A 23,588-nucleotide genomic window follows, 5' to 3' on the forward strand; every position below is an offset into this window, starting at 1 on the left:
GTAGGTTGACTCAGAAATTAAATAGTTATTTGCAGTTAGATAGGCCCATTGCTACAATTGAAACATTGGCCTGGTAAGAAAGGTGTAAACACTCTGGGAATGAAAGGGTAAAGTGAGTTTTATGGCTTTTTGATACTGATGACCTATCCTCCCTTGGTAAGCGCAGATGCCTTCTCAAATAGCTGATTGGGGGGTGTAAGACCCCTATCGATCAAATACTGATGAGCTGTCCTGAGGTTAGGTCATCAGTGTCAAAATCACGGAAAACCCCTTTAGGGGCTCATGCATAAACGTGTGCAAATTACCGCTTTTTATAAAAGTCCCAGTGCTAAATCGGGAATGAAACTCAATAACATAGCTAATCATAACTACGGTACTTTCACAACTAGCACACAACTGGAGTGAGTGGTGTAAAAATGACCCCAAAAAGTCACAAAGCCCTATTTTGTAACTTTGTAAAAACAAAATTCTGTAGTGCAGGGCTTGATAAATTCCCCCCAATATGTTGGCAATGTTATCCATGAGAGTTAGTTCATTTTTTATGAAGCTGACCACAGCATTTCGATGCTCTAAGACACAGCGTCAACAAGACTCCATAAGCATGGAAACATGTGCTAACTTGGTGTCTGCTAAATCTATAGGTTTAAATAGGTTTTAGGCTGAATATGTAAGTAAGGGGTAAAACAAGAACTCATAAGACCCCATAGTAAATTAAGGACTGAACCCCAAACACTGTAGTCCTGTACAACAAGGATCCAAAGGATAGTTAGTGTCATACTATATATCAGATCTTCTGCTGGTGCTAGATAGAAGAAAGGAATGATGAGCCCTCAAGACACTGGGACCTCTGAGAAATACAATGGCTGTAATTACAGCCATGATGTATTTAGTGCTTTTGAACAAAATATATGCAGTCCGTGTATTTTACAAATATTCTAAATGGTATACAATTATACATACATAAGATGTAGTGTAATAAATACACAACCACATCTCCTTTCTGTCTTATCCTGGACAGAAGATCCAGGATGCCTTTTGGTGGCATTTATTTTGGCATTGTGTGGAACTGTTGCTTAGTCACACTTAGGGCCACTTACTGTACATGAGGCAATGTTCACCAATCGATCTTTTCTATGAACGTTTGTTCCCAATAAATGCCAGTGTAAACATATTCTGCAATCAAACGATATGCAAAAAAACACATTTTAAAACTCAACATGAGAAAGAAAACCTTGGAGGCCATTTATTACAGAAGGGATATGTTGTTGCACATTTACCACACAGCTCTGCACCAGTTTTTTGGCTTAGATAAGTCACCAATTATGCTACAAGCGCCATTTTGTGACAAAATTTGTGACTTTTCATCTTTTACAAAAACTGTGCAGGGTGTGGGCAAACGGAGACAGGTCTCTGTCAGGTGCCCTACAATGAGAGAAAATACAAAAAAAAGAGGATTATTCTAAATATATTTTGGGTGGCTACCCTGAATATATGAAGTAGCAAAAAAAACAAAAAAAAACAGGTGTGGCGCTAGGCAGGTGAAATGTGTTCTCCAGAGAAAGATGAGGTGGAATGGAAGGAATATAAATGGGAAGGCAGCACAAGTGGTCAGAGTGTAGCAAGAGCCTTCACATCAATGCAAATGGAAGAGATGCGGTCTGTATTGGAGTGTCTAGAGCTGAAGGAGCTCGTGTCCACTCCAATACACTGTGAAAAGTTGACTCACATACAGACGCCACTCCCTGAAAAGAGGAAATGATAAAATCAATACCAATAGTGAACTATCACACGTGTGTTTATTGAATAAAGGAATATCGATCAGAACTTGCTTGAAGCTGTTTGTTAAAATTAAGTAACAAGAACAATTTGAAAGTACCCTACTCTGGGATACTGCATCAGCAGGGCACATCTCGCCGTCCTAAGGCATGATGGGACACATGACAAACCATGAAGTAGGATATAAGCATGAGAGATAAAACTGCAAATGAGGAATGGGAGGTAGAGTAAATGATAGAGTAAAAGGTAGTTTATGGCGTAACCCTTTTAATAGTAGCGCACTTAATAAACAGAGGTTTATATACCGCATGTACTGGGTTTATATTTGTAGTATAGCTCAATCATTTTTGTTGTTTTATCTCACAGTACAGCAATGAGTGTGTCTCGGGTTGTGTATGTCCTCGAAATACACTCGCTGATGGCAAAGGAGGATGCGTGCCTAGTAATCGATGCACCTGTTTTTATAATGACAAGATATATGATCATAATGCAAAAACCAAGATTGGCTGCAGGAACTGGTATGTAGCTTGTGATACATGGTCAGATATTCTGAAGATGATATTGAGATGAGAGAGAGGGAGAAATAGAGATACAGGGCAGTTTCTAGGAAATATAGGCTAACAGGGCAAGCATCAAAAAAGTGCCCCCAGCACATAGAAAGCCAGTGTAGGAATTTCATAATATTACCCTATATAATAGAATAATGTGATACACTGTTGGAGGGGACCCCACACTAGATTTGAGCTCCCCCTTAAAAACTGGGAAAGTTGCAAGCTTTAATGTGCCCCCAATGGTTGAGAAAGCTTTCTGACACCTATAATGCACCTCAAGAATGGAGAAAGCTGAGTGAGAACCTATGACAAAAATGCTATTCTCACCCGCTGTCATAGCCTCTATTCTAAGCTTCTGTCAGCAGTTCCTTCAGATTTGAAAGAGAGATCAGCAAAGCATGCAGCACATTAGGATCCATGATGGATGACACTGCCAAACATACAGGAGAATACAACATCACATACTTACATCTAGTGATGTCTCCTCTGATGTAGATGTACTGTATTCTTTCCTCATCTTCTCTATTCATAGCAGAACACCATAATGACTTCTTTCAGCCATGTCTTGTCTCTGCATAGTTTGACACGAAGACATCTTAATTTCCTACTTTTCAATCACCCCCCACCTTCTGAACACCCCACCCTGCCACCCTTAATACTGTGCTCCCAATACTATACTGCAGAAACAGATAGTGTCCCTTTAAATAATTATTGACACATGGTGCTGTGAAAAATAAGTGTGCCCAACAAATCTGACAGTAATAGTGCCACAAACATATTGTCCCCCAAAATAATTGTGCTAAGGTAATACTGTGCCAAGATGTCTCCACGGTAATAGTGCTTCCTAAAGTCCCACCAATGGTACTAATCATTTGGTACTAATGGTAACAGTGCTCACAATAGTAATAATGTCTCCCATTGTTCCCTAGAAGTATTAATGCCCGCTATAGTGCCCCCAGTAGAAATAATTCCCCTTATAATGTGTCCCAGGTACAAGACCACCTTCTTACCCCCTTTTAATGTGTGCCAGTACAAAAATACCCCCTTATAATGTGTGCTAGTAGAAAAATGCCCCTTAAAATGTGTTCTTGTGGAAAAAATGTCACCTTATAGTGTGTGACGGTATAAAAATACTCCTTATAATGTGTGTCAGTACAAAACTTAGGCTATGTGCCATTACAAATAAATTCCCCTTTGTAATGTGCACCACTGCAAAATATACTTCCTTATAATGTGTGCCGGTACAAAAATATCCCCTTATAGCATGTGCCAGCACAAAACTTACCCCCTTTTAGTGTCCCCAGTAGAACCAATTTAGTATAATTAGTGCCCCCACCTTATAATGAGTGCCAGTAAAACAATGCCTCCTTATGCTTGCCAATACAAAAAAATGCCCCCTTATGTGTGCCAGTACCAAAAGGCCCCTTATAGCATGTGCCGGAACAGAAACCTCCCTCTTTTAGTGCCCCCGGTAGTGCCCCCCCAGTTATAATAATGCCCCTCTAGCCCAACGGAATGCTGCTAAAAAAAATAATAAACACTACTACTGACCACCATGTGGCTGTTAGCGATGCTGTGCCAGACACAGACCTCTTCTGTGCTGTGTCCTGAGCTGCATGCTGCCCGGATCAGGCAGCGCTATAACGATCACATCTCATAGGCTACAGGCATTAGGCCAGAAGCCTATATGGGGAGCTATGTGGCAGGGAGACATCGCCCCCATGCCCCGCCACAACATTCAATTGTATTGCCGTTCTGAGGACAGCAATACAGTTGAATAGTGATAGATAAGCACTTCACCAATGGAAGCGCTCATTACCTAATAGTGTCTGCCCAGGCCGCCTCTTAAAGTACCACCCCATGCCACCACACCCCTTACTCTGTCCTAGAAACAGTCCTGCTAAAACATAAACCTTAACAAAATGTAAAGTCTGCAACCATACTGATACAAGCATGGACGAGCCTAGCGTTGTTAGAAAGGTATTGTCATGTACTATACGTGTATGTTGTCCGATTTTCATTTTTTTACATCAATCATGGCATATCCCCTTTATGTACATCTTTGGGGGCAATTTGTTTGTACTGTTGCATTGTACTCATTTTGAGCAAAAAAAAAAATCTTTTTTTCAATTCGTCTTTATTAGGCTAATTTCACACTGCCGTTTGGTGCGGATCCGTCATGGATCTGCACAGACGGATCCGCACCGATAATACAACCGCATGCATCCGTTCAGTTTGTATTATCTTTAACATTGCCTAAACGGATCCGTCTTGAACACTATTGAAAGTCAATGGGGGACGAATCCGTTTTCTATTGTGCCATGTTGTGTCAGTGAAAACGGATCCGTCCTCATTGACTTACATTGTGTGTCAGGACGGATCCGTTTGGCTCAGTTTCGTCAGACCGACACCAAAACGCTGCAAGCAGCGTTTTGGTGTCCGCCTCCAAAGCGGAATGGAGGCGGAACGGAGCCAAACTGATGCATTCTGAACGGATCCTTATCCATTTAGAATGCATTAGGGCAAAACTGATCAGTTTTGGACCGCTTGTGAGAGCCCTAAAATGTATTTTACAAACAGAAACCAAAACCGCAGTGTGAAAGAAGCCTTAAAAATATGGAGTCCGTTTTTTCTGTACATACCTGAGATGCTCTTGTAGCAGCCTCTGGATTTTCTTTCTTTTACGTCAGTTGGGGAATTGACGGGCTCCTTATCTCTGCTCTCTGACCTTAAAAACACTCATTATAGCTCAGTTCTTATCTTACTGATAAGACTGTGGCTTAAATAAGTGTTTATGACCTCTTAGTAGTTTAGAGGTTTCTGAGGACCGGCACAAAGTGAAAGTGAAAGTACCAGTCACACAGTTAGAAAAACAGTTAACCATTGCTGACAGAGCGGCTCAATATTTTTTAATAAAAGCCAATTGAAAATAGTTTTTTTAGCCAAAAATGAGTAAAATGCAATCATAAACAAAAATTGCCTCCGAAGATGTACATAGCCTTTAAGTACTACACTATACTATGACATCTGTGACTATATATGTGTTTGATCAGGATTTGTTCAGACTGTGTATAATAATGTTTTTTCTCCAAGTACCTGTATCAATCGTAAATGGGTCTGTGATCAAGGCGGAGCACTGGCTGAGTGCTTGGTTTATGGCCAAGGAAATTACATAACATTTGACAAAAAGCATTACCGATACAGTGGACAGTGTGAATATACTTTGGTTCAGGTATGTCACTTTACTATTTACATAGATCCTTACTGAGTAATCTTTCATGTAACTACCCTCTCTATGAAAAGATTGTGATGCTTTTCAGGATAATCACATCTAATCAAAAGGTTATTAGGCTGATTTCATATATGCCTCAGAGGCCCCATTATAGATGCACTCCATGCATGCAGGACTATGTTATCTGGTAAAATGAGAAACTCCCTAAAAGAAACACGATAAATTCTGTTACAGTCAATGGGGTTCATCTGGCACTATTAGTGTCAGTTATGTCCCAAATTTGCTACTTCCTTTAACCCCTTAGTGCATAATGCCATACATTAGAGTGCAGAAGGTATATGGAGAGTTCTCACGAGCTGAGCCAATCCAAACATGGTGGGTGCCAGCTGTATAATACAGCAGATACCAGGCCTCAATGACCGGGAACAGAGATAACTTTAATCCAGTCATTTTACACCTCAGAAGCCTTGGTATTTGAGTAAACAGAAAGAAGGCGCTCCGGTTGGAGGCCCTGCAGCAAAAATGTGGGGTTCTGATAAGTTGCTTTGACAGCTTGGGGCCTTGTGAAGGTTCCCAGGCCTGTCAAAGTAAGCTGCCTGCAAAACCGTGCCTGTGGCGGGGCATGACAGGCAGCCTATTAAAATCTCATAGACTGCAATAGTCATCTATAGCAGTCTATGGCACAAGCGATCGGAAGATCTTATATTCAAGTCCCCTAAGGAGGCTAAAAATAACAGTAAAACATACATAAACATTTTTTTCCTGTGTGGTTTATTCTATAACGAAAGTCTCCAATTTGTGGTCACTTTGTCCATGCCAAAAAATTAAATAAAATGTGCACAAAAAGTTATATGTGCCCAGAAATGGTACTCATAAAATCTGCTACTCGCCCCACAAAAAACAAGACCTTACACAGCTCTGTAGATAAAAATGTATTGTTAAGAATATAGGGAAGTATATGTTGTTGCAAAAAAATTTATATTTTTTTTCCAAAGACTTATTTTTTTAAAACCAATAAAACATAATTAAAATGCATATATTTGGTATCATCGTAATCACACTTAACTGCAGACTAAGGTTGTAATGTCATTTTTACTGCATAGTGAATGCTGTAAAAATGTAACAGAAAAAAATATGCTGAATTGTAAGGTTGTTTTTTTTCAATTTCACACCACAAAACATTTTTTCCCCTGTTTCCAATGCAGGATTTTGTAAACTAAATGGTGCCAATAAAAAATACAACTTGTCCCGCAAACAATAAGCCCTCATATGACTATGTGAAAAGAAAATTTAAAAGGTTGTGGCTCTTGGAAGGTGGGGGGACATTTTTTAAAAAAAGCAAAAAAAATAAATTGTCTAGTGCTTAATGGGGTAGCAAAAAGGAAATCATTATTGCTGATGTGACTGCAGCCTTAGCTGACTAAATTAACTCGTTCTTGCAAAGTGCTGTTGTAATATATGAATATCAAAATTGCAGTCTCTCATTTATATATTTTGAGGAGCCTGTGTCCATGCAAAATAAAGGCAAAAAAATAAATAAACATAAATATCATAAACATAAATACAGTATATCTTTATTTAATATGTTTATTAAAACAAAGGAGGATATTCCTGAGGATATTCCTCAGTAGAGCAGCGTACAGTTGTGCCAATGACGACGTGCTGAGTTTTTTGAGAAGAATGGCACTAGTGTTGATATATTTCTGATAGTGCCACATCTCAATTGTAAAGCCTTTGGAATAGGGGTGTGTGTATAGTGTCCTGTTCTCTTTCATCATTCTTAAGAGACGGCAGGTGCAGGGCCGGACTGGGGATAAAAACCAGCCCTGGAAAAAGTTGCACACCAGCCCCACAGCATTGCGTCATTATTTACTTGTTTATAATAGGAGAAAGCATTCATTTTAAAACACGTGTGTAAACACGAATATGAACTTTGCCCCACGATAGCTCTTTTGTAGAACCCCCATAAAAACTTACAGTTACTTGACTTGGCCCTTGGTGATCTCGGACGCCACTTCAACACTTTGGCCGGGGGCTCGGCAGAGCTGATGTTGTGCTTTAACCTAATGAGAAAGATTTCATAATAAGGATTTGGAGAAAGGGCAGAGGGATAGCAGAGCAGGGAGAGGCTGGTGCTGCTACTAGGGGTTCATACCATGGGGGAGTAATAAAGCCCACCATAATGCCCCCCCAGTAGTAATAATTCTCCTTATAATATGCAAAACATACCCCTTTGTAATGCCCCCAGTTGAGCTAATGTTCCCATAATGTGCCAATATAAAATACCCCTTCTCAGTGCCCCCGTAGATGACCCCCATAGTGCTCCCCCCTTCCCCATAGTACCCACCATAATGTGTCCCAGTATAAAATGCCCCTATACAGAGCCCCCATATAAAATATCTTTTTTTAGCCTCAGTAGATGCCCCTATAGTGCCCCCCAATAATCTGCAGTAAGATGTGCCCCCATAGATGCCCCCAATCATGTGCCAGTAATAAGAGCCCCCCCCACCATCATGTGCCAGTAGCCAGAGCCCCCCCATATCATGTGTCAGTAGCCAGAGCCCCCTATATCATGTGCCAGTAGCCAGAGTGCCCCCAATCATGTGCCAGAAATAAGAGCCCCCCCACCATCATGTGCCAGTAGCCAGAGCCTCCCATATCATGTGCCAGTAGCCAGAGCCCCCCCATATCATGTGCCAGAAATAAGAGCCCCCCCACCATCATGTGCCAGTAGCCAGAGCCCCCCATATCATGTGCCAGTAGCCAGAGCCCCCCCATATCATGTGCCAGTAGCCAGAGCCCCCCCATATCATGTGCCAGTAGCCAGAGCCCCCCATATCATGTGCCAGTAGCCAGAGCCCCCCCATTATCATGTGCCAGTAGCCAGAGTGCCCCCATATCATGTGCCAGTAGCCAGAGTGCCCCCATATCATGTGCCAGTAGCCAGAGAGCCCCCCTTATGGGCCAGTAGCCCCCCTAATGGGCCAGTAGCCCCCCTTATGGGCCAGTAGCCCCCCTTATCATGTGCCAGTAGCCCCCCTTATCATGTGCCAGTAGCCCCCCTATGTGCCAGTAGCCCCCCTTATCATGTGCCAGTAGCCCCCCTTATCATGTGCCAGCCCAGTAGTCCCCCCTTATCATGTGCCAGCCCAGTAGTCCCCCCTTATCATGTGCCAGCCCAGCCCAGTAATCCCCCCTTATGTGCCGGCGCACTAGCCCCCCTTATCATGTGCCAGCCCAGCCCAGTAGTCCCCCCTTATCATGTGCCAGCCCAGTAGCCCCCCTTATCATGTGCCAGCCCAGCCCAGTAGTCCCCCCTTATCATGTGCCAGCCCAGTAGCCCCCCTTATCATGTGCCAGCCCAGCCCAGTAGTCCCCCCATTATCATGTGCCTGCCCAGTATTGTACCTATATAAAAAAAAAAAAAAAAAGAATACACTTATACTTACCTCCAGCAATGCGATGCGATGCAGGCCGCCTCTTCCGTCTGTGTCCCTCGCTATACGGCTCAGGCGACGCGATGACGTCATTGCGCCGCCTGCACCGGCCTCTGATAGGCTGCCAGCACTAAGCCGGCAGCCTATCAGAGGAACAGGAGGGGACACACCTCTCCCTCCTCTGCCGCAGCACAGGCATCTGTATTGCCGTCCTGAGGACGGCAATACAGATGACTATGGAGATGAGCGCTTCCGCAATGGAGGCGCTCATCTCCTGCTCTGCCCTGCCGCCGGCCGCGGCCGCCCCCACTTGTCACCAGGGCCGCGGCCTTGCGGCACTCAGGCTTGCCGGCCCACCGGGAAATTTTCCGATATCCCGGCAGGCCAGTCCGGCCCTGGGTAGGTGTAGGCAGATATCTATATGGCCTCCAATCATTTAAATTCCACCCCCCTATAAGGTAATACTTGTCAGCCTGATTAGGTGTTATAAGTGAGCTCCTTGCTCCTTTGTTTTAATAAACATTTTAAATAACGATTTATTTATTTTATTTTTTAAAGTTCTATTCAGGCATAGATTGTTATTAGTAATATTAGGGACGTATACGACAAAGAACACATTTAGGAGATTCAGTGATGAATACAGTATACTTTACAATAAAACATTTTATCAATTATATGTTCAATGACTCCAGTATTGATACTTTTGGTACCCTCATAGCCATAATGATATTTATAAAATTATTTATGAGTATTGAACTGCATAAAAAAAACGATGGTTCCGTAGTTGTATTATATATCTTCATTATTCTTATTGTATGAATTATGCAGAAAAAAAGGGCTCTTTCTGTCGTGTTGAAGTAAAAAACTTCAAACTTTTTGACTGTTAGAATATGGGTAGTTGAAAAAAAAAAGGGGGGTAATTTATTAAGACGTTATAATAAAGCGCTGGCGGTGCATTGCCGAAGTTATGTTGAGGCGCTGGCCTCCTTGCTGGCTTACATTTAGACCATTTTCTACGCCTAAAACAGATGTAGAAAATAATGAATGAGACAAGCCTGCCGGCCCGTGCCCTTCCCCGCCCACACCACTTTTTTAGACCTGGGGTGAGCGGGGGAAAAGGCATAGATTGCGGCGCAACTAACGGTTGTGCTGCAATCTGCCCTGAAATGTGCCTAATATATTATATATATATTTAAAATATATGTTATTAAAGTATTCAAATAAATGACCTCCAAAATTTTGGGGTCTTGTAGACCAAAACTGGTTGGGTCATTAAGAGGGTTCTCCAGGGAGAATTTTTTTTAAGAGAATACAGTTCAAAAAGGGTTAAAAATCATCCTTATTGCTGTACTCAGTGATTGGTTGAGTGGGCCTTCCTGGCAAGTTTGGCATATTGAGGCAGGGACGGAAACTGAAGAGCTGTGGGGATTGGAGCAGTGTTGGAATATCAGGGGTTGATAACAGGTGAAAACCCCTGGGATAATCAATATCAAACCACAAACAAAGACTAATTAAAATATAAGTGGCAAGGATATGCAGTAGAATAAAAATAAAGGTACATTTTCTCACATCCAACACATGGATGTCAAACAATACAGTTTCTACGGTATAAATAAATTGGTATTGAAACTATTATTAGACTATGATTTTCATTTTTATTGTCTGTGCTGCTCATATTGTGTTTATTCAAATGTGTGATTTCAGGATTTCTGTGGCGCGCATGTAAAAAATGGAACATTTAGCATCATTTCTGAAAACACCAGGTGCAGCGATACTGGTTTAACCTGTTCAAAGACCATCAAAGTGTTTTTACATGTGAGTTAATAGTTAATAACTACTGGCAAAATATTGATTGCAAAATGTATTGTCAAGAATAATAAAAAAAAAAACACTAAAACATCTCTACGGCACCACTGTAACATTATGCAAAAACTGTTTTCCTCAACCTACCCTTTCTGACTTTCTTCTAATTTTGTTAGCTTTCCCTTAATTTTCTCTGCTACACTGTGTAAAATAATCTTGCCATTCAGTCTATAAACATGTAAAAAACATTTAGATATTCAGAAAATAATTTAATGGGGTTATCTCATAAAAAGTATTACTATGCAAAGAACATGTCATTGCAAATTAAAGGGGTATTCTCATCTCAGACAATGGGGGCATATCGATAGGATATGCCCCCATTGTCAGAGATGGGACCCGCACCTACACCGAGAATGGAGCGGGGAAGGTGGTGGCCGGAGGACCCCGGGTTTCCAGAGGTTTGGCCACCACCAAGCCCTCTCAGAATAGGAGCGCACCTCGCTTGCGCAGCCACTGCTCCCATTCATTTCTATGGGGTCTACGAAAGTAGCCGATGCTCGCGTATTTTCGGCGGCCCCATAGAAATGAATAGAGGGCAGCTGCGCATGCACAGTGTGCTCTCCACAACTTTCGGGGCTCCATTCTCAGTGTAGGTGTGGGTCCTAGTGGTGGGACCCGCACATTTCAGACAATGGGGGCATACCCTAGCGATATGCCCCCATTCTTCTTCACTAACATGATCAGTAGCTTCCTCTGAGAGGTGCGGGTGCTTGATTGTCTCGCTCCTGCACACCCACAGAAAGGGAGCAAAGTCCTCAAGATAAGAAGATAAGTTGGTAAAAAAAGAAGTTTAAATTCCTGGGATACATCCCTTAAATTTTTTGTCACTGTAAAATAGAAATACTAAGAAATTTTTATTTTTATTACAATTTATGTAATCTTAACCTCTTCCCAACCTACATTGTACATGTACAGCAAACGTCGGGTCTTTAAAGATAGCACCCGCTCAGGAGAAGAGCAGGTGAAATAGTGGCCGTTGTTAAAAACCCTGATGTGGACGCCACAAGCTGCAGTGGGGTCCTTGCATACAAGCGAGGATAGATGTGTAACGTGTATCTGTAATACTCATGGTGGTAAATATGAAGCATGCTTAGCAGGAAAATGGGATGGTCAAACAAGATTTTTTGAAGGAAATCTGTAACAATTTTTATTGCAGCCCTATCTGAGGGCAGTATAAATTTATAACAGTGACCCTGGTTGAAACACTTGGGCACTAACTTTTTTGGCCCAGTTGTCAGAGAGTAGTCCAAATCTCTATGAGATGGTATCCCCCCCCAACCCTTAAGATGATTGACAACTTTTTCCTAAATAAGGGCTCATGCACACGACCAGGGCAAGGCACAGGCACCGGCTATGTGCACTCCATATTGCGGTGCAGACCCATTGACTTGAATTGGTCCATGATCTGAAAGATATGGGCAAAGATAGAACATGTTCCATTTTTTTGCGGTGCTGTAATTACCGGCGTCACGCACAGGAAGGGAAAAGGGAAAAGGGAAAGCCCTGCCCAAGGGAGAGGGAAAGGTGGTGACCCCTGACTCACCTTGCGGCTGGCACCTGACGTCCCTAGACGGGTTCCTCACCCGTGCGGCGATCACGTGCCTAAACCCTGGCTTTCCCTAGAATGAGTCCTAGATAGTGAACGGGCCGGTGGGATCGCTAGTCCGCACCACTGACACTAAGAGGGAAACACCAGGGAGAGGACAGACAATACAGACAAACACATACACCCAGGTGGGCGACCACAGCAGACCACAAAGGTCCAACAGGGATCCGGAGGGTAACGTTCTGGACCAACAACCAGAGAACGCAGCAACACAGCTCCAGAGGGTCAGTATAGAAGTCCAGGCAGGAAGCTCTATATCTGGCAACCAGAGAAGTGTGAGAGGGGAATATAAGGAGGTTGGGAGTGCTGGACAAGGAACAGCTGAGGAGAAGGAGCTACGGATCCCTGAGTGAGCCAAAAAGGGTTGCAAAGCAAACTCAGAAAGCTACCATAAGGAAACAGCCCTATCTTACATAGAGCGCGCAGCCAACCGCTGCAACTTCCTGACCCCGGGTATAACTGAGTCAGGCGTGGGTCTTGACACCCTCGTGACAGTACCCCCCTCTCTACGAGGGGCCTCCGGACACTCAGGACCAGGTCTCTCAGGATGAGAGGCATGAAAAGCCCGAACTAGCTTGTCAGCGTTTACCTCAGACGCAGGAACCCACATTCTTTCCTCGGGACCGTAACCTCTCCAATGCACCAGATATTGAAGAGAGCGGCGAACCCGACGAGAATTAACAATTTTGGATATCTGAAACTCTAGATTACCATCCACAACAACAGGAGGGGGTGGCAGCGGTGACAGTTCTAGAGGTGGAACATATTTTTTGAGTAACGACTTATGAAAGATGTTATGGATTTTAAAAGTCTGAGGTAGCTCCAGGCGAAAAGCCACGGGGTTGATGATGGCTACAATTTTGTAAGGGCCATAGAACCTAGGACCCAGTTTCCAAGAGGGAACCTTTAATTTAATATTCCTAGTAGACAACCACACATAGTCATTCACTCCTAGGTCCGGACCTGGCGACCGTCTCTTATCAGCCATGCATTTGTATTTACCTCCCATATTTTTCAAGTTAGCTTGCACCTTCTGCCATACCGATGAAAGAGATGACGAAAACCGTTCCTCTTCGGGAACCCCAGAAGACCCCCCCTCTTTGAAAGTACAGAATTGGGGATGAAAACCATATGCACCAAGAAATGGTGACTTACCAGTAGATTCCTGACGGCGATTATTTATGGCAAACTCAGCTAACGGTAAATATGATGACCACACAAAACATCTTAGATATGTCTCCAGGTTTTGGTTGGTACGCTCAGTCTGTCCATTCGACTGAGGATGGAAAGCTGAGGAAAAGGACAAGTGTACCCCCAAACGGGAACAAAAAGCTTTCCAAAATTTAGAAATAAACTGGGTACCCCGATCCGAAACAACATCGGAAGGGACCCCGTGAAGCTTCACGATTTCACTGATGAATAACTGAGCAAGAGTCTTAGCATTAGGTAGTGCGGGTAACGCAATGAAGTGTACCATTTTGCTAAACCTGTCCACTACTACTAAAATAACTGTTTTACCCACAGACAAAGGTAAGTCAGTGATAAAACCCATTGACAGATGTGTCCATGGTCTATTGGGAATGACGAGTGGTAATAGAGACCCTGCAGGACGTGTATGTGAAACTTTTGCGCGCGCACAGGTAGAACAAGAAGACACAAAATCCAATACATCCTGACGCAACCTTGGCCACCAAAAACGACGAGACAATAGCTCCAAGGTTGCTTTACTACCCGGGTGCCCAGCAAGTGCCGAATTATGATGTTCCTTTAATAGTTCGAAACGCAGGTTCAAAGGTACAAACAATTTCTCTGAGGGGCAAGAGACCGGGGCGTCCCCCTGGGCCTCTAACACCTTCCCCTCCAGAGCAGAGTGTACCGCAGAAACAACCACTCCTCTTTGAAGAATGGGTACCGGATCACTCACATTAACCCCTCAAGGGAAACAACGAGATAGTGCATCAGCCTTGGTATTCTTTGCCCCAGGACGATAGGTAATAACAAAGTTAAACCTGGTAAATAATAGCGACCACCTAGCTTGTCTAGGGGTGAGACGCTTAGCTGATTCGAGGTACAGAAGATTTTTGTGGTCCGTAATCACAGTGACGGGGTGGACTGCCCCCTCTAAAAAGTGACACCATTCTTCAAACGCTAGTTTAATAGCTAATAGTTCCCTATTGCCAATATCGTAGTTCTTTTCTGCTGCAGATAGTTTTTTAGAAAAGAAAGCACAAGGACGCCATTTGCCAGGAGACGGACCCTGAGACAGCACCGCCCCTACTCCCACCTCTGACGCATCGACTTCAACAATAAAAGGCTGAGAGACATCAGGTTGGACTAGTACAGGTGCCGAGGTAAACCTCTCTTTTAGAGAGGGAAAAGCAACTTTAGCGGCGTCAGACCATTTAGAAAAATCTGTCCCCTTCCTAGTCATGTCAGTAAGGGGTTTTACAATAACTGAATAATTTTTAATGAATTTCCTATAGAAATTTGCGAAGCCCAAGAACCGTTGCAGTGCTTTGAGGTTCTCAGGAAGATCCCAATCTAAAATTGCCTGGACCTTCCTAGGATCCATACGGAAACCTGAAGCAGATAAAAAATAACCTAGGAATTGTATCTCCTGAACGGCGAAGACACATTTTTCAATTTTAGCATATAATTTATTCGTCCGTAGGACCTGCAGTACTTGTCTGACATGCACCTCATGTGTTCTCAGATCAGACGAATAAATTAAAATATCATCTAGGTATATTACCACAAACCTGCCGATTAGATGACTAAAAATGTCATTAACGAAATGTTGAAAGACGGCAGGAGCATTGGTCAGACCGAAAGGCATAACTAGATTTTCATAATGCCCCTCAGGGGTGTTAAAAGCTGTCTTCCACTCATCCCCCTCCTTGATACGAATCAGATTGTAGGCCCCCCTAAGATCAAGTTTGGAGAACCACCTAGCACCCGCAATCTGGTTAAACAGGTCAGGAATGAGAGGAAGAGGGTATGGGTCTCGGATGGTTATCCGATTTAATTCGCGAAAATCTAGGCAAGGACGCAGGCCCCATCTTTCTTTTTAACGAAGAAAAACCCTGCAGCCACAGGTGAAGAAGAGGGTCTGATGTGTCCCTTAGCCAAGCTCTCGGAGATATAATCTTTCATGGCTTGTCTCTCTGGACCCGAAAGATTATATAACCTGGTCTTGGGTAATTTTGCGCCGGGAATAAGGTTAACCGGGCAATCATAAGGACGGTGAGGTGGTAACTTCTGACAACCCTTTTCAGAAAAAACGTCCTCAAAGTCCGAAATAAATGTAGGTAGGGTAGTTATGGAGGCGACTAAGCAATTGCTATTTAAGCAATTTTCTCTGCAATGCTCACTCCACTCCGATATCTCCCTGGCCTGCCAATCCACCACTGGATTGTGCGCTACCAACCAGGGAAGGCCCAGCACTACCGGAGTGGGAAGCCCCTCCAGAACATAACATGAAAGCATCTCGTTATGGTGGTCCCCTACCCGAAGGTGTAAATTATGAACAATGTGGGTGAGGTTTCTCTGAGACAGAGGAGCAGAATCAATAGCGAATATGGGAATAGGTCTCTGTAGCGTACAGAGAGACAAACCCATAGTGCGGGCAAAATGGGCATCTATCAAATTTACCCCTGCTCCACTGTCTAGAAAGAAAGAAATAGTCTCCGTCTTAACACCAAAAACAATAACCGCTGGCAACACAAATTGCGATGTATGTATGGAGGAAACATATACCCCCCGGCTGACATCCTCCACACAGCCTGGGGTTAGTAGTTTTCCGACGGTCTTTTGTTTCTGAGGAAAGAAGGACAGACATTAATGAAATGACCGGCGTCACGCACAGGGAGGGAAAAGGGAAAGCCCTGCCCAAGGGAGAGGGAAAGGTGGTGACCCCTGACTCACCTTGCGGATGGCACCTGACTGCCCTGACGTCCCTAGACGGGTTCCTCACCCGTGTGGCGATCACGTGCCTAAACCCTGGCTTTCCCTAGAATGAGCCCTAGATAGTGAACGGGCCGGTGGGATCGCTAGTCCGCACCACTGACACTAAGAGGGAAACACCAGGGAGAGGACAGACAATACAGACAAACACATACACCCAGGTGGGCGACCACAGCAGACCACAAAGGTCCAACAGGGATCCGGAGGGTAACGTTCTGGACCAACAACCAGAAAACGCAGCAACACAGCTCCAGAGGGTCAGTATAGAAGTCCAGGCAGGAAGCTCTATATCTGGCAACCAGAGAAGTGTGAGAGGGGAATATAAGGAGGTTGGGAGTGCTGGAAAAGGAACAGCTGAGGAGAAGGAGCTACGGATCCCTGAGTGAGCCAAAAAGGGTTGCAAAGCAAACTCAGAAAGCTACCATAAGGAAACAGCCCTATCTTACATAGAGCGCGCAGCCAACCGCTGCGACTTCCTGACCCCGGGTATAACGGAGTCAGGCGTGGGTCTTGACACCCTCGTGACAGGTGCAGAGGCACGGACTCGAAAGCGATTCCCTCCTCAGTATGGAGAGTAGCGATTGCTGGTCCCCAAACAATGCTACTGCATTGTTTCTGTGCAGCAGAGTGCTGTTTAAATAGCACGATCTGCTGCCCAGAAGTGATAGTTTAGCTGTCCACACCAACAATCTATTACCTGATGAACATCCATTTCCTTGTTCATTGGGTAATTGGTGGCACCTTTAAACAGGCTGATTATCACTAACATGTGTTAGTACAAATGCTCGTTTGCGATAATCTGCCCGAATATCGGGCAGTGCAAAGGGGTCTCAAGTCTAGGGTGTGGTTCAAAAAGTTAAGAGAAGATGGCATTGTCTTGCTCAAACAAGGGTACAAAAAGATGGCAAAGACACTGAATGTTCATTTAGATACAGTTGGAAGTATATTTCACAAGTTCAAAGTTAAAGTAACACTGGTCATACAGATGTCAAAGAGAGGACGTTCTTTCAAACTTGCAGACTTGTGTGTTCTTTTTAGCTCATTGTCCCAATATTGTATGTGAGTGTCACCTTTTGTTTTTGTACCAGCGACTTGTGAGTGTGACTTCAGTTGCTCGCTCACATACAATATTGGCACAATGAGCTAAAAAGAACACACAAGTGCTGGGTTAAGCAAAGCTCCCAGTGTGGACTTGTAATTGCTACAGGTGACTGAAATGCTTCATATTATAAAGAGAGGACGTTATCACCAGCTGCCACCAGATTCCTGCTGAGGGAGGGAGGTCAAAAACTCTCAAGTGACTGCAAAAGACCTGCAGCAAGATTTGATGGCAGCAGGCAATGAATATTCAGTTTACCCAGTAAGGCACACTGAAGATCTTCATCCCTGAACTCCCAAGATGTACACCTCTACTGACCCAAAAGCAGAAGAAAAGTCGCCTCCAATGTGCTGAAAACCATATAAATAAGCCAGAAAAGTTTTTGGATTCTGTTCTGGGCACGGTTAAATAAAATGGAAATTTTTTGGGCCTATGTATCTAGAGGTGGAAGAAGGGCGCATGTGCATATTGTGTGCAAAGTTACAGCCCCTTCCACAAATCCATGTCTCCTTGTTGGATGAAATGTTTAAAGGTTAGAACTGTCACTTGATCAGGGCCCGTTTTAGACAAAATGTGACCCTGCGCAAAATCAAAAGTGGGGCCCCAGATCTTGTAATAATGTACTAACAACACAGTTACATTCTGTCGATTCCGGCCCCCCTCACAGATTAACACCCCATAAAGCTCCTTACACAGATCTGCACCCTCATGGCCCCAAATTATGCCACATGCCCCCTCCCCTCACAGCAATGAGTTCCCTTCACTCACGGCATCTGAGAGTGTTAAAAACCGGAAACTCAGGCTTCCTCTTCAGACACACTTTCCCCCAGCAGATATCAGGGAAAGCACACTGTTCTAAAAATGAGCCGCCCCCTCATTGTTAGTATATTCCAGTTCAGGCCACTAGATGGCAGCACTAAACTGTGATATAGTGATTTCTATACAGAATAATGGAGCAATTTTCACTTGGTCCACTTGGGGACCTAACAAAAAGTATAAAAAAAAGAATTAAAAAAAAGTTTTAAATTATAAAAAAATTAAAAATTGAATTATAATCACCCCACTTTCCCCAAAATAAAAATAAACAAAAAAGAAAATAACATTATAGGCATCGCCGCATGCGAAAACGCTTGTACTATTAAAATAAAAGAAAAATTTAGCCCATATGGTGAATGGTGTAGCAGAGAAAAATAGAAAAAGTTTCACATAAGTAGAGAAGGGGGCGGCACAGTTACACTAACAATCTGCACTGTAGCGAGGCGATTATCTGGGCTGATGAGGATCTACACACTGCCGGTGGTGCACAGCTGATCGCAGTAAGTAAGGTACATATGGTCACAATAGGAGAGAAGGAATATACAGCGGCACTCACCAGTGTGTTGTATCAGACAGGTGCTTTTATTCCATATATAAGATGTAGCAGGGGGCAGACAATTCTTAGTCACGCATTAAACAGCGACGGCAGTTTCGCGCTACAAGCGCTTCCTCAGGCTGTGCCACAGCCTGAGGAAGCGCTTGTAGCGCAAAACGTGACTAAGAATTGTCTGCCCCCTGCTACATCTTATATATGGAATAAAAGCACCTTTCTGATACAACACACTCGTGAGTGCCGCTGTATATTCCTTCTCTCCTATTGTGTAAATATAAAAAAAGGCTGATTCTCCATTTTTTCATAACTTTATCTGCCCAAAAAATTGAATGAAAAGTGATCATCATACACACCCCAAAATGGTATTGTCAAAATTGACAGATTGTCCCGCAAAAAATTACATCTCCATAGAGAGGGTCAGAATACCGCAATGATAAGAATTATTATTTTTTTTAGGCCTCTTTCACACGACAGTACACCCTGTACAGAATTATTAGGCAAATGAGTATTTTGACCACATCATCTTCTTTATGCATGTTGTCTTACTCCAAGCTGTATAGGCTCGAAAGCCTACTACCAATTAAGCATATTAGGTGATGTGCATCTCTGTAATGAGAAGGGGTGTGGTCTAATGACAGCAACACCCTATATCAGGTGTGCATAATTATTAGGCAACTTCCTTTCCTTTGGCAAAATGGGTCAAAAGAAGGACTTGACAGGCTCAGAAAAGTCAAAAATAGTGAGATATCTTGCAGAGGGATGCAGCACTCTTAAAATTGCAAAGCTTCTGAAGCGTGATCATCGAACAATCAAGCGTTTCATTCAAAATAGTCAACAGGGTCGCAAGAAGCGTGTGGAAAAACCAAGGCGCAAAATAACTGCCCATGAACTGAGAAAAGTCAAGCGTGCAGCTGCCAAGATGCCACTTGCCACCAGTTTGGCCATATTTCAGAGCTGCAACATCACTGGAGTGCCCAAAAGCACAAGGTGTGCAATACTCAGAGACATGGCCAAGGTAAGAAAGGCTGAAAGACGACCACCACTGAACAAGACACACAAGCTGAAACGTCAAGACTGGGCCAAGAAATATCTCAAGACTGATTTTTCTAAGGTTTTATGGACTGATGAAATGAGAGTGAGTCTTGATGGGCCAGATGGATGGGCCCGTGGCTGGATTGGTAAAGGGCAGAGAGCTCCAGTCCGACTCAGACGCCAGCAAGGTGGAGTACTGGTTTGGGCTGGTATCATCAAAGATGAGCTTGTGGGGCCTTTTCGGGTTGAGGATGGAGTCAAGCTCAACTCCCAGTCCTACTGCCAGTTTCTGGAAGACACCTTCTTCAAGCAGTGGTACAGGAGGAAGTCTGCATCCTTCAAGAAAAACATGATTTTCATGCAGGACAATGCTCCATCACACGCGTCCAAGTACTCCACAGCGTGGCTGGCAAGAAAGGGTATAAAAGAAGAAAATCTAATGACATGGCCTCCTTGTTCACCTGATCTGAACCCCATTGAGAACCTGTGGTCCATCATCAAATGTGAGATTTACAAGGAGGGAAAACAGTACACCTCTCTGAACAGTGTCTGGGAGGCTGTGGTTGCTGCTGCACGCAATGTTGATGGTGAACAGATCAAAACACTGACAGAATCCATGGATGGCAGGCTTTTGAGTGTCCTTGCAAAGAAAGGTGGCTATATTGGTCACTGATTTGTTTTTGTTTTGTTTTTGAATGTCAGAAATGTATATTTGTGAATGTTGAGATGTTATATTGGTTTCACTGGTAAAAATAAATAATTGAAATGGGTATATATTTGTTTTTTGTTAAGTTGCCTAATAATTATGCACAGTAATAGTCACCTGCACACACAGATATCCCCCTAAAATAGCTAAAACTAAAAACAAACTAAAAACTACTTCCAAAAATATTCAGCTTTGATATTAATGATTTTTTTGGGTTCATTGAGAACATGGTTGTTGTTCAATAATAAAATTAATCCTCAAAAATACAACTTGCCTAATAATTCTGCACTCCCTGTATGTCTTTTTCAGTGTTTTGCGGTCCGTTTTAAACGGATCCGTTGTTCCGTTTTTTTGTTTCCGTTGTGTTTCCGTTTCCGTTCCGTCTTTCCGTTCCATTTTTCCGTATGGCAAATACAGTATACAGTAATTTCATAGAAAAAATTGGGCTGGGCATAACATTTTCAATAGATGGATCCGCAAAAAACGGAACGGATACGGAAGACATACGGATGCACTTCCGTATGCATTCCGTTTTTTTGCGGACCCATAGACTTTAATGGAGCCACGGAACGTGATTTGCGGCCAAATATAGGACATGTTCTATGTTAAAACGGAACGGAAAAACTGAAAAACTGAAACGGAATGCATACGGAGTACATTCCGTTTTTTTTGCGGAACCATTGAAATCAATGGTTCCGTATACGGACCGTATACGGACCGCAAAAAACGGCCCGTAAACGGGGGGAAAAAAACGGTCATGTGAAAGAGGCCTTACAAAGTGAATCCTGATGAGACTTACTGAGGGTGGGCTTGCTGGAGTGAGTGGGCCTATAGAGGTGCTGCTAGGGTTGCCACCTTTCCAAACAAAAAATACTGGCCAAGATTCCCATGGATTAATACGGGTGTTATTTGATATTATTTTACATTTTGCTCCATTTTTTTTCAATAAATTCAAACTTTTCACTCTTGGGGACAACCTGAGAGTTACATTTTTATTTAGCCTCTATTTTTAAATGCTTCTGTGGGGATTTGAACTCATCTACAGTAAAGGAAGGTACCTTAACCATTGAGCTATAGAGCTTCATGTTAAATGACTATAACTATATTATGGCTAAAAACCCTCATAGTAGTTTCCCACGTATTATGCATTCATATATATCGGAAGTATAATTTTATATATTTTTTGGTAATTACATATTTATTTTGTGCCATATATTTTTTTTAATCAGGCAAAATGTATGCCAACTGATGGCATTAGTAAGGGTAATTTCACACAAGCGTTTTTCTTTTCCGGCGCTGAGTTCTGTCCTAGGGGCTCAAATCCGGAAAAGAACTGATCAGTTTTATCCCAATGCATTCTGAATGGAGAGTAATCAGTTCAGGATGCATCAGGATGTCTTCAGTTCAGTCTTTTTGACTGATCAGGCTTTTCAGAAAACCGTAGCATGTTGTATTTTTACCTCCGGGCCAAAAATCCTGAACACTTTGACTGAACGCCGGATCCGGTCTTTTTCCCATTGACTTGCATTAACGCCGGATCCGGTGCCGTGTGTTCAGTCAAAACGGATCCGACTTTTGCATGTTAAACCCGAAAAATGTGAAAAAAAAAGTTAAAGTCCATAAATGGCGGATCCGTTTTTTCCAATGCATTTTTTCATTGTGATCAAAATCCTGATCAGGATTCAAATGTAATCCGTTTTCACACATTTTCCCAGATCCGGCGGGCAGTTCCGGTGTCGGAATTGAACGCCGGATTTAAACAACGCTAGTGTGAAAGTAGCCTAAGACTGATCAGGATCCTGATCAGTCTTAAAAATGCCTGATCAGTCAAAAAAATGCATTGAAATGCCGGATCCGTCTTTCCGGTGTCATCCGGCAAAACGGATCCGGCATTTATTTTTTTCACCTTTTTTTCAGTCTGCGCATGCGCAGACCGGAAGGACGGATCCGGCATTCCGGTATTTTGAATGCCGGATCCGGCACTAATACATTCCTATGGGAAAAAATGCTGCGTCCGGCATTCAGGCAAGTCTTCAGTTTTTTTCGCCGGAGATAAAACCGTAGCATGCTGCGGTTTTCTCTTTTGCCTGATCAGTCAAAACTACTGAACTGAAGACATCCTGATGCATCCTGAACGGTTTACTATCCATTCAGAATGCATGGGGATAAAACTGATCAGTTATTTTCCGGTATAGAGCCCCTGTGACGGAACTCTGTGCCGGAAAAGAAAAACGCTAGTGTGAAAGTACCCTAAAAAAAAATTAAAAAATACTTCTGCTGTATATGAATACCTAATGCAAGAGAAACTTCTATGAGGTATTCAGCAATAGTTTAGCATTAAGCTCTATAGCTCAGTGGTTAAGGGTCTTGCATTTAATGTACAGGGTGGGCCATTTATATGGATACACCTTAATAAAATGGGAATGGTTGGTGATATTAACTTCCTGTTTGTGGCACATTAGTATATGTGAGGGGGGAAACTTTTCAAGATGGGTGGTGACCATGGCGGCCATTTTGAAGTCGGCCATTTTGAATCCAACTTTTGTTTTTTCAATAGGAAGAGGGTCATGTGACACATCAAACTTATTGGGAATTTCACACGAAAAACAATGATTCGCTTCGTTTCAACGTAACTTTATTCTTTCATGAGTTATTTACAAGTTTCTCTTTGTTTACAGCCATTGACGTGTCGCCGAGGTTAACACGTGAGGAGCAGAAATTGTGTTGATGTCTGGTGAATGCAGTAACCGGGTCATTGCAGCAGATTTCAATGCAAGACACCCTACGAGACCACCTATCTCCCATGCTACAGTTAGCAAACTGCTTGCTAAGTTTAGTGAAACTGGTTCAGTGTTGGATTTGCCAAAATGTGGAGGCATGAAATCTGTCTCTAATGAAGAAACATCAGTGGCTGTCCTAGCTTCATTCAGCAAGAGCCCACAGCGTAGCACTCG

At 43.1% G+C, this 23,588-nt stretch overlaps 1 protein-coding gene across 1 annotated transcript in view; it reads left to right on the top strand.

Annotated features, from left to right (window-relative positions):
- LOC120980015 (mucin-5AC-like) overlaps nucleotides 1-23,588 on the top strand; it is an 85,466-nt gene that overhangs the window by 22,527 nt on the left and 39,351 nt on the right. Inside the window, exons 4-6 of the mRNA XM_040408880.1 lie at nucleotides 2,143-2,294; nucleotides 5,421-5,559; nucleotides 10,701-10,811. Of these exons, the coding sequence (XP_040264814.1) occupies nucleotides 2,143-2,294; nucleotides 5,421-5,559; nucleotides 10,701-10,811 (402 nt within the window). The remainder of the gene's footprint in view (nucleotides 1-2,142; nucleotides 2,295-5,420; nucleotides 5,560-10,700; nucleotides 10,812-23,588) is intronic.

Source organism: Bufo bufo, chromosome 10 (genome assembly GCF_905171765.1).
Source record: "Bufo bufo chromosome 10, aBufBuf1.1, whole genome shotgun sequence".
Classification (NCBI taxonomy): domain Eukaryota; kingdom Metazoa; phylum Chordata; class Amphibia; order Anura; family Bufonidae; genus Bufo; species Bufo bufo.